The 11518-nt window shown below is 41.4% G+C and overlaps 1 protein-coding gene across 1 annotated transcript; it reads left to right on the top strand.

Annotated features, from left to right (window-relative positions):
* The first annotated feature begins 1005 nt into the window (after window positions 1–1005).
* On the top strand, window positions 1006–8932 carry FRG1 (FSHD region gene 1). Its single transcript, XM_054174418.1, has 9 exons — window positions 1006–1113; window positions 1420–1487; window positions 2894–3016; window positions 4287–4344; window positions 5424–5538; window positions 5913–6017; window positions 6769–6860; window positions 7892–8026; window positions 8896–8932. The coding sequence occupies exons 1-9, from the start codon at window positions 1052–1054 to the stop codon at window positions 8930–8932; spliced, it is 795 nt and encodes a 264-aa protein (XP_054030393.1). The 5' UTR covers window positions 1006–1051.
* Window positions 8933–11518: the final 2586 nt, after the last annotated feature.

The raw sequence follows: 11518 nt of genomic DNA, 5'->3' as shown, positions 1-11518 counted from the left end.
TGGTGCAAAGTGGCACAGTCTTGTGTCTAGTCAAAGTATCTGTGGAAAACACCTGCAATCATCCACAAACTCCAGAGGTATTACACATGAACAGTTTTATCACTTGGCCATGATCTCAGTGATTGTAAAGGCCTCTGCCATAGCTACGTACAAGACCCCTGTTACTTGTAGAAGATACCTTTGAGGTGCTGAGAATTTGCAAGCATTGATAGGTAATTAAATCAGAAACCAAATGGAAGCAATCCAATGCAAGCATGTCTGCATGCATACATGTATGACAAGATTTGATAGCATTCTTTGATAGCATCTTTCATTTGACCTGATAATATATTCCTGGCCAGCAGATCCAGAGAAGTGATTCTGCCACTCTGCTCTGGTGAGACCCCCACCTGAAGTACTGTGTTCAGCCCTGGGACCCCCAGCACAAGAGAGACATCGACCTATTGGAATGGGTCTAGAGGAGGGCCACAAAGGTGGCCAGAAGGCTGGAGCAAGTCTCCAGCGAAGGCAGGCTGAGAGTCGTGGAGCTGTCCAGCCTGGAGAAGGTAAGGCTCCAGCAAGACCTTACATTTTACTGTCTGAAAGGGACCTACAGGAAGGCCGGGGAAGGACTGTTTAGAAAGGCTTGTAGTGATAGGTCGAGGGGCAATGGCTTGAAACCAGAGCAGGGCTGATTTAGGTTGGACATAGGAGGAAATTCTTTAAAATGAGGTTGGTGAAATACTGGAACAGGTTGAGAGGCTTAGAAGAGGAGGGTGCAAGGGCACATGCTCTAAAACATAACTTTAAACTTTCCTCGTTTTATTTTTTCTCACCAAATGCTGTCTCTAGGCCCGCAACGCGCGAGCAGGAGCGCCGCGCAGCGCCTCCCGCCTCTCTGCCCGCCCACAGCGCGGGAGCCGCCGCCTGCCCCACGCGCCCCCCACGCGAGCAGCGGGCGCATGCTCAGCAAACAGCGGAACGCGGCTGGGCGATGTTTGTCGCTCCGGGGCTTCCGTCCGTTCGGCGGGGTGTAGCCGGATGTGTTGTTCTGTGTTTGTGGTAGCCCAAGATGGCGGAGTATTCCTGCGTTAAGTCCACCAAGCTCGTCCTTAAAGGGGCGAAAGAGAAAAGGTGAGGAGCGGGCTGTTCGCCGTCGCCACCACCTCGGCCTTCCTGCTTCGGTCGCCGTGCCGCTAGCTGGGTGGTGCCTGGAGCTGAGAACCCCGGGTGGGCTTCCCCGAAGGAGTCGGGTCAGGCCGTCCGTCCGGCTGCGGTACGCCTGGACACGCCGGTCAGAGCGGGAGCTTTCGGGTTTTCATCGTCTTGCTCTCGGACGGTGTCCGTGACCTGCTTGTATAGGTCTTGGGAGCGATGCCATGTGATAGAGCTCGCTGTGGAAGGGGCAGACACGTTCTTACTTTGAACTTTCATTTGCAGCAAGAAAAAGCACAAGGAGAAGAAAAGGAAACGGGAGGAGGATGCGGCAGAGCAACTTGACATTGTTGGTGAGCGGCTTTATTAGAATCTTAGAATCGTTTTGGTTGGAAAAGACCTTTAAGATCATCGAGTCACAACTACTATCTTACTCTGCCAAGTCTGGTGCTAAACCTTTCTGTAACTGCTCTGCCACAAGTTACTTTTATTGGATTCTTTAGTTCAGTCAAGCCTTCTATCTCTTCAAAAGGAAGAGAGTTCATTAGTTTGTCTGCTTTAAATTTGATATACTTGCTTGCTTTCATGAATTCACCTTATAAATTTGTTACTGTTACTTGAAACTGAAGATACTAACATCAACTTTATTTCTTCCTTTTTTCATAAAATAAAAGGATCACAGATTGTGTGGTCACGAACAGTAACTTGGCAGACTTGCTCTTCCGCACTGTTACAGCCTCAATGGATCACAGTTCATTTCACAAACAAAACCAGCTAAAAAATAACTGGAGTCATGGGAAATGTATGCTGTAGCACAGCGCATGTTACAGGATAAATACTCTTTTCTGTTGCATGTGTATAGAGATAAGCTAAAGGAGTGCAAGGATAATCATCCTTGCTCCCGTGTTAAACTATGATATGTAGGAAACTGGGCTGTTGTGTCTAGAAGAATGTTAGATGTGTTTTACAGTGTTTAGACAAAAAATGGGAGATACTTGGAAAACTCATGGATGGATCTGTGAGCACTGACTGCATAGAACAAGACGACTCCATATACTGTTTAAAAATCAGGGAAGATTATTTGTGCTCAAGGCAGATTCACTTGCCAAATTTACAGTATGGAAAAGAGACGTTGTATCCAGATTAATTAAAAATAGTCATTATCTTACTCAAGTAGAAAATATTTGTAAGGCAAGATACCAGGAGAAAATTGTTTAAATAATTGAGAAGTCATAATTCTAATTCGTGCATGTGGATAGGGCTACCTTTAACTTTGGCAGAATGCTGTGGGGCTCAAATGCTCAAACACAGATTGGTTTGAACTCTTAAGGATTGCAGCTCACATGAAGTGATTTCACAGCAAGATAGTTTCTGTTTATGTTGGAGAATCTAATAATTGGATATGACTCCAAAACTGCACGAGGCTGGCCCAGAGGCAAAAGACCCTGTACTTTCTTTGCAAGGTGTATCTTGGTTGCATCAGCTGAATGGATCAACTTGCTTTATGGACTAACACAAAGAAGGGATGAAGCACAGGAGCCTGTAACTAGGGATAGTAGGGTGGATAGAACAGCAGAACTTTGGTTCAGTGTTGCTGCTGAATTATATTGGCTCTGAACTATAAGGCACAAAGATCTGGAGATAGCAGTAGCAATTGCACATTCAGAATTTCTTGGAGAAGGCACAAATATCATATCATCTCTTGAACTACTGTAACAGCAGTTATAATTACTCCTACTGTCATGCTTTTGTATTTTAGGAAACTGGTGGGCTGTCAGTAACTTCGGTGAAATTACAGGAACTATAGCTATAGAAATGGACAAAGGAGCTTACATCCATGCCCTGGACAATGGCTTATTTACACTTGGAGCACCACATAAAGGTTTGTTTTAGGAAATTTGAAAATAAGTACTTTTAGTAATGAAAGATACAAAAGTAGCTTCACTTACAGACAAGCAGTTTTACAGCTGAAAGCAGTTTATTACAAGTAATGCAATAATCCAGCTGTGGCATGCAGATGACTTAAACCTAATGACTGCCAATCAGTTTCACTTATGTAGTTCCTTGCTGGTTTATGTGTGCAATAAATTGAACATCATTAGAGATGACCACCTGTTAAAAACCATGCCACTTACTGAATAAAAATTATGCTGCTTGTCATCAAATCCTATGAAATCTTTATGGTGTCAGTTGAGGAGTGAAATTTGAGGCAAATGAGTTTCAAGGTTTATTACAGCATCCTCATCTTGTCTTGTTGCTGCACAAGTGGGCTGCTGATGTGGTGGGATAATTAGCTTATCCTGACGTTGAATTTGAGATCCATCAGTCAGCAAAGGCCTGTTCCAGAACCCTGACAGTGTGTTTCACCTCCAGGATGAGATCAAAGCAATAATGGCAATAGTATCTCATTTAGGTTTTGAGGGATGGAGAGGCTAGTATCTTTTAGTATATAGAGTTGTGTTACCATACCTGAACCATAATGTGTTTTCTAATGAAAAAATAACTTTGCAAGGTTTTCAAAGCCACCTGAAAAATTACAAAACATTTTCAGGTGTTTGTTTCTTCACAGAAGGATTTCCTTATTTTTAGTTTTGTCTTGTTTTAAACACTTTAAGTATATGAACATAAATATGAACGTTAACCTGCATTTTGGGATTGCTTTTTTAAGAGTGAATATTCAAAAAGGAATTTTAATAGAATAGAATAAACCAGGTTGGAAGAGACCTTCAAGATCATCGTGTCCAACCTCTCATCCAACACTATCTAATCAACTAAACCATGGCACCAAGCACCCTATCCAATCTCCTTCTAAACACCTCCAGTGATGGCAACTCCCCAGGCAGCCCATTCCAAAGGCCAATCACTCTCTCTATGATGAATTTCTTCCTAACATCCAGCCTAAACCTCCCCTGACTCAGCTTGAGACTGTGTCCTCTTGTTCTGGTGCTGGTTGCCTGGGAGAAAAGACTGGCCCTCACCTGTCTACAGCCTCCCTTCAGGTAGTTGTAGAGAGCAATAAGGTCTCCCCTGTTCCACACTTCTGCAGTAACCATTATTTAATTCTTCAGCTGGTTTGAAATTGCAGTGTTAACAAGCTGAACTATTGTGTGTTTAATACCTCATACCTAACCAGTGGAAAACTTATTCTTCAGATGACGAAGGCCCCAGTCCTCCTGAACAGTTCACAGCAGTGAAGTTGTCTGATACAAGGTAATAACAGTGTTACTGGTTTTGATTCTTCTTGTCTTTGTTGCTGGTGTGAATATGTGTTAGAATACATACATAGAATACATAGAATAAACCAGGTTGGAAGAGACCTTCAAGATCATCGCGTCCAACCCATCAACCAATCCAACACCACCTAAACAACTAACCCACGGCACCAAGCATCCCATCAAGTCTCCTCCTGAACGCCTTCAATGATGGTGACTTCACCACCTCCCCTGGCAGCCCATTCCAATGGGCAATCACTCCCTCTGTATAGAACTTCTTCCTAACATCCAACCTAAACCTCCCCTGGTGCAGCCTGAGACTGTGTCCTCTTGTTCTGGTGCTGGCTGCCTGGGAGAAGAGCCCAACATCCGCCTGGCTACAACCTCTCTTTAAGTAGTTGTAGAGAGTAATAAGGTCACCCCTGAGTCTCCTCTTCTCCAGACTAAGCAACCCCAGCTCCCTCAGCCTCTCCTTATAGGGCTTGTGTTCCAAACCTCTCACCAGCTTCGTTGCTCTTCTCTGGACACGCTCCAGCAAGTCAACCTCCTTCCTAAACTGAGGGGCGCAGAACTGGACACAGTACTCAAGGTGTGGCCTAACCAGTGCAGTGTACAGGGGCAGAATGACCTCCCTGCTCCTGCTGGCCACACTGTTCCTGATGCAGGCCAGGATGCCATTGGCCCTCTTGGCTGCCTGGGCACACTGCAGGCTCATGTTCAGTCTACCATCGACCAGCACCCCCAGGTCCCTCTTTACCTGGCCACTCTCCAGCTACTCTGACCCCAACCTGTAGCTCTGCATGGGGTTGCTGTGGCCAATGTGCAGAACCCGGCAATTGGATGTGTTCAATCTCATGCCCTTGGACTCTGCCCATCTGTCCAGCCTGTCGAGGTCCCTCTGCAGAGCCTCTCTACTCTCCAGCAGATCAACTCCTGCCCCTAGCTTGGTGTCGTCAGCAAATTTAATATTCTTTTGAAACGCACTGTCTTCAAATGATGTGTTTGTGATGTGTGGGATATTGTCAGTTGCTTGAACTAAAAATGTTCTTTATTGTTTTCCTGCATTTCCTCTTTGAGGATCGCTCTGAAATCTGGTTATGGCAAATACCTTGGTATAAATTCAGATGGACTTGTTATTGGACGTTCAGATGCAATAGGATCAAGAGAGCAATGGGAACCTGTCTTCCAAGATGTAAGCTGTTTGGAATGGTTTATTTGATGTTCCTAGCCTTTGAATTTTTAATTCATCTGTATTGATGTTTTTTAGGCAGTAAAAGCCTTTTGCTGTTTCTCCCATATTGTAACTTCTAATCTGGTGTTTTCCCAACTGCAATGCATTGACTATAAATGGAAATTCTTAAAAGACTGTAAGTTACTGTATTTTAGCAGCAGAATCTTAAGAATGAAGAAGTAGGCAAGCCTGCTGGCTAACTATTGAAGTGTCCACGTATACAAGAATAAAAGGCACGTACATAAGTTTCTGATGGATTGTAGAGGATAAATGTTATGAATCAAGGATTATATATAACCTCTTTTTACTAACAGTATCTGATATTATTTTTGCAGAAGAAAATGGCATTATTAGCTGCAAATAGCCGTTTTATTAGATGCAATGAAGAGGGAGACATAGAAGCCAAAAGCAAAACTGCAGGGGAAGAAGAAATGATAAAGGTAATCTATACCTTCTACAATGAATGCAGGATTGGCAGGGGTATTCAAACAACCAGGTGTCTGTATGCTACAATTAACTGTCAATACAGTTTATATTAGTGTTCTATAAACTGTCAACTGATTTGGCCACATGAAAGATAAATGAGCTCCAAGGCTTATAAACTGAGGTACTTTCTGTAGAGATAGAAGATATTTTACCACTATAGAAGGGCAAGACTCTGTGGAGTAAGTGCATGTGATATTTCAGATTCTTCTATACCAATCTATTCAGACTGATAAATTATGCCTGAAGCAGGGACAGAGAAGGACTTACCAGAACGATGCAGACAGGAAGACCTTTGAAGTAAGGGAATGCAAAGAAGACTATCTTGACTTCATCCGGACCTGGAAAATATGTGCCTGCAAAGAGACAGATGTCTATTAGAGCAGTAATACTCTTAAGTCAGTTTCTGAAAAAGGCATTTTACTCCTGCTAAAATTAAGTGCTACTTTGAGATTAAGGCAAGTATGTCTTGCAATGGTTTTAGAGATTGCACTTACTATTTCCCATACTTCAGGCATCTCTTGCTTTTATTGAGTTGTCTCCAGTTGCTAATTAACCATTTTGAGAGTTGTGAACTTAAAGTCATTGTGACTCATTCTGTTATGACGGGTATGTTATTGTTTTTTAAACTGTAACATCTTGTCTTAAAAATACAGATGTTCACTGATTTTGTTGTTGTTTTGCTGCTTTTTTTCTCTCAATGCCTAGATTCGTACTTGTGCTGAAAGAGAAGCTAAGAAGAAAGATGATGTTCCACAAGAAGACAAAGGAAATGTTAAACAGTGTGAAATCAATTACGTGTACGTAGTTTAGAGCTGTTAATAGGTTCAAGTACCTTTCTTTCACTTCTCTTTGGGGCTACCGTTGGTGAGGGAGACAGACTCCCACCCAGCCTTTCACTCTTATTTCCCTTCAGCAGGACAAGGGAAGAAAATATGAGGAAGCTCATGAGATAAAGACAAGGAGACTGCATACCAGTTACCATCACAGGCAAAATAGACTCAGTGTGGAAAACTTAATTTGTTGCCCTTTGAAGTAGATGTGAGAAACAAAGACAAAACCAACACCTTTCTTTCTCCGTCTCCAAAACTCAACTTCACTCCAGACTCTTCTACCTGCTTCCCCAAGCAGGACCAGCATATGGGTCAATACATAGTGGTTGCTCTAGCACTCCTTTTCTCTGCTACTTTTGCTCTGCTCTGGCATGGTTCCCTTCACAAACTGGAGGGGAATATCCAGTGCCTGAAGCACCTCTACTCCATCCTTCTCTGTCCTTGATATTCATACTCACATTTTGCACTTTTTTTTCCTCTCCTCTGCCTGTGTGGCGTTTTGACCTTAAGCACAGTTTTACAGAGGTGCCACCAGCTTTGCTGATGGAGTTGGTTGTGTCCTGTGGTGGGTCCATTGTGGAGCCAGCAGTGTCCATCATGGGGCAGCCCCTAGCCTTTCCTCACAGAGCCCACCCCTGCAGCTCCCTTACTACTAGTACCTTGCCACCTACACCCAATACACTTTCTCGCCTTGACTTTGTTAACAGTTGTAGTTGAAAAAGTAGCTCTTTAGAACTTGCAGCTGCATCATACTAATTATGTAGGGCTCATTTGCACTTAGACTGCCAAAAAAGCCCTGACTAGTTTTCCCCCACAGAAATTTTAGTGCAATATTGTGCAGTATTTAGTGCAATACTGTGACAGTTTGCTGGGCTTTCATTAGGCCAGTTGTCTAGAGCATAATGGAAGAGAAGATTCCTAACACAGTTGATATCTATTGAAACAAAATTTCACAGAAGTTACACTTTTAACATTTTACATTTACCACCCCCTTACAGAAAGAAATTCCAAAGTTTTCAAGACAAGAAGCTTAAAATAAGCAAAGAAGATACTAAAGCCCTCAGAAAAGCCAGGAAAGAAGGCACTTTCCACGAAATGCTTCTTGACAGGTACACCATATTACAGGAAATAATGTACTGATTTAAAAATTACTGGCAGGTGGAATTAGGGTACACCTGGGGTACAAAAAAAGAAGCTAGATTGCAGGGGTGTGGGGTGTTAAGCATTTTCTCTCAGGTCAGTGTTCTGCCACAGTTTGGGGGTTGGCTCTTTTTGTTTCGGGTTTTCACTTTAACTGAAGCTTGCAGGTTTGGATTTACCTAGAAATGAACTCCTTGGGAAATCTTTAAATAGGTTTTTCTATTTGTTTAGTATGGAGGAGATGAGGGAAGAATATTTCTAATCACAAAAATAAAGCTAATTTTAAACTTTTTCGGTACCTACAGCACACAAGGATGTTTTGGAGAGGAGAAGGCTGCGTTTTGAAGAGAAATGGAATTTGTTAAGATCAGCCTTCATGTTACTTAGTGGGAGTAATTTTTATACCCCATTCCTTTCCCAACCTGAGGATATAGAGATTGTCTTGAATTTTTAAAAGATTTTGTATCACTACACAGTATAAATATCTGCCTTAATTTAGTGAGTGGAATGCAGAGGACACTTTGTGATAATTGCAAGTGATGTGGAAACACTCCTAGGTCCTCACCGGTTGAGTGTTGGTTTCAAATCACACTGAATATGAATTCCTTTCCTTAGAGTGGACAAAATGCCATTCATGATGATGGGAAGGGAAAAGCAAGGTGAACTTTGGACACTGCAGTTCTAGCTCCTTAAGAAAACAAAATTAATTCGCAAATCCAAAGTGGTGTTAGGCTTCTGTATGTGCTTTGAAGTGAAGTTTAAGATGAATGGCTTTCAATGCTTTCTTAATGTCTTGAGGCAGATAAAACACCCAGGTGTATTTGGTCTTAACCTAAATCATTTCATTGCTCTTTCCTTACAGGAGAGCAAAAGTGAAAGCGGATAGATACTGCAAGTGACACAAGCAGCTGGTCCATTTTCTTCTGGATCTTTGGTGGTGGGGTCAAATTTAAAACAAGAGTAAAATGTTTTATAATTCTTTTTATTTGAGGTGTTTTGCTGATGTTTTTATTGTGTTATTTTTAAAGGGTTGCCTGAGAGCTACGATTAAGCATCAAACTAATGTTGTCTTTCAGTAATGAATGGTATTAAGCTTGCTGGAAGACTACATGCTATTGAGATAAATTCTTCTCTGGAAGCTATTAACCCACTGAATCTTCTGAGACTGATGAAAAGTTGGAGACAGGGCACAACAGAACAAAGATGAAGTTCAAAAGTGAAATATTGTTAGCACATCGAACCATTAAGAAATACATGACTATATTGAACACAAAGTACCTGAAAATCTGTGTCTTAGAATATCCTACCCAATCTTAAGTAGGATGTGTGTGGAGTTCATGAAACTCTGTGGAGGCTTCATAAAACAATGTTCAAAATGGACTCCATTTTCAAGTTGGTAAGTGGTATAACTCATGTGCTGGAAAAAGTATTAGCAAGTCACAAGAGTCCTATGACAAATGAAAATGGAGGTGCTTCATATGAAAAGGGGATGTCTCTGTTGTGTTAGCAGGGCACTTATTTTACAAGAAGGAAAAATGACTTTGCAAATTTGCTGGTTTCTTTACAACATGGACTTCAAAATATTTAATAAAACAGCAGGGACTTCAAAAAAGAAAGTGTCCTAGTATAATACACATTTCTAGTGTCTCATATAAAGCATGGTTAACCCTGTCTGCTCTGATTATCAAGCTTTTCAGTAGCAACATCTCCATAGGAACTACCTCAGAACAATTGCTATCTTCATAGCTTCTGTGATGTATGTTGTAAAGATTACTTAGAATGTTGAGCATTTTTATGGTAATAATTTGAATTGTCCATATGGAGCTTCTCCTAGCTGTCAGTTTGAACTGCACACTTAGTACAAAGCTGTAAGCTCCTGCAGCATAATGATGTGTCCAAAAAGAGCACAAGAGCAGTCCTATAAACTCTAGTCAGTAACAGCAATGTATATTGGTGTAGTTTCATAGGCAGTTGGTCTTGAGGAAGAAGCACAAAGAATTTATGTATGTTACAATTGTTCAAACCCTTTATTGATATTTTCTGCATGAAGACAAATTAGAGCTGGTATGTGAGAACTGGATAAGCTTAGCAATAAAAGCATTTATTTTTCAAAACTATAGAAGCATATAGATACAGCTCATGCAGGTTTTATGGAACCAGAAGAGGGAAATCTGGCTGGGCCCATTTCACAATGTTACAGAGAGACTTTCTAAAAAGAGTCATTTCCTTCTAGAAAACTAAGCAAAAATCCAAACCTTGCTCTGATGGTCTTTTTAAGCTTTCCATACCCTGTCCTAGCCCACTGACTACAGAGAATTTTGCTACAGAGCTTTTATCTGTAATTCAGTAGAGCTAGGAATGGGTGAAGCAAAAAGACATTTGTAGCCCTGCAGCAAATAAGTAGAATATTGTAGTAGCAGTAGTCAGAAGAATGAACTGGAATTTCAGTCCTGGGAAAAGGGAAACAGGTATGATAAAACAGTGAAGTATGTGTATTAAACTGTTGGTATGTAGAGTACATTGAGAAAATATCCCAATGAAGGCATTCATGAAGTCTTCTTGGCGATAACTATGTCCTGCCAGTAACATTAGCACAAAGAGCATTAATTTAACTGAAACAGGGAGAAAAGGGCAAGTAATTTGTGCCGCGTCTCCTGGAGAAAGGAGAAGATCTGAGGAGTGGCAATACAGTACTGGGTAGATGAGGATGTAGAAGGGAGGACATGAAGGACTAGGTATCAGGGACACCAACTGTCACTACAGTTAATGATTAAACAATGTATCTTAGGCAATTTTTTTTTCTTCTGACTTAATTAGATTTTTGAGAGCTGACAGAAGAAACATGGGCAAGAAAATGGAGGACCTGAAGTGCTAGTGTGGACCCTGGAGACAAGGCATTCTGATAGGAACAGAGCAGAATAGCCATAGTCAAAGAACACAAGTATTGGAAAGGGTAAACTATTTCTTTACGAATTTTTTTTTTTTTTTACTGGTGAAAGAACTAAATCAGAAGTAGCAGGAGGCTTCAGAAAAGTTAGGTTGTGAATGTGTAATGTGACGATGGCATAATTTTGTCTTCAAAGCATTCAAAAAGAGATTTTTCATCTTCCAAAGTTGTCATTTATTTTCTACTGAGAGAAAGTCCTGAAGATAGTAAAGCACCTAAAAGCCGTCTGCTCCAGAAATGAAAGCTGAGCAAAAGGGGCTGCTGATGTTTAGAAAATGACAGGACCAACTTAAGCTGATTATTTCTTACTGTAGGCCATCATAGCATATTCAGATACCTGCAAGTAAATACAATATTGCCTTACACATTGTTTCAACCCCCCAAAATTGCCTTACCTTTACAGAACCTGCCTGATTCTCTGTTTGTGAAAGACACTCCCCTGTAAACTTCAACGCTTCTCCCATTAAACTCTGATTTTCCTCATTTCCTGAATCCCCATATCTGTTATGGATCTTCCTCCATCAGCACTCAATGTTTT

This window comes from Dryobates pubescens, chromosome 1 (assembly GCF_014839835.1).
Source record: "Dryobates pubescens isolate bDryPub1 chromosome 1, bDryPub1.pri, whole genome shotgun sequence".
Classification (NCBI taxonomy): Eukaryota; Metazoa; Chordata; class Aves; order Piciformes; family Picidae; genus Dryobates; species Dryobates pubescens.
This window is presented reverse-complemented; position numbering and strand designations above follow the sequence as displayed.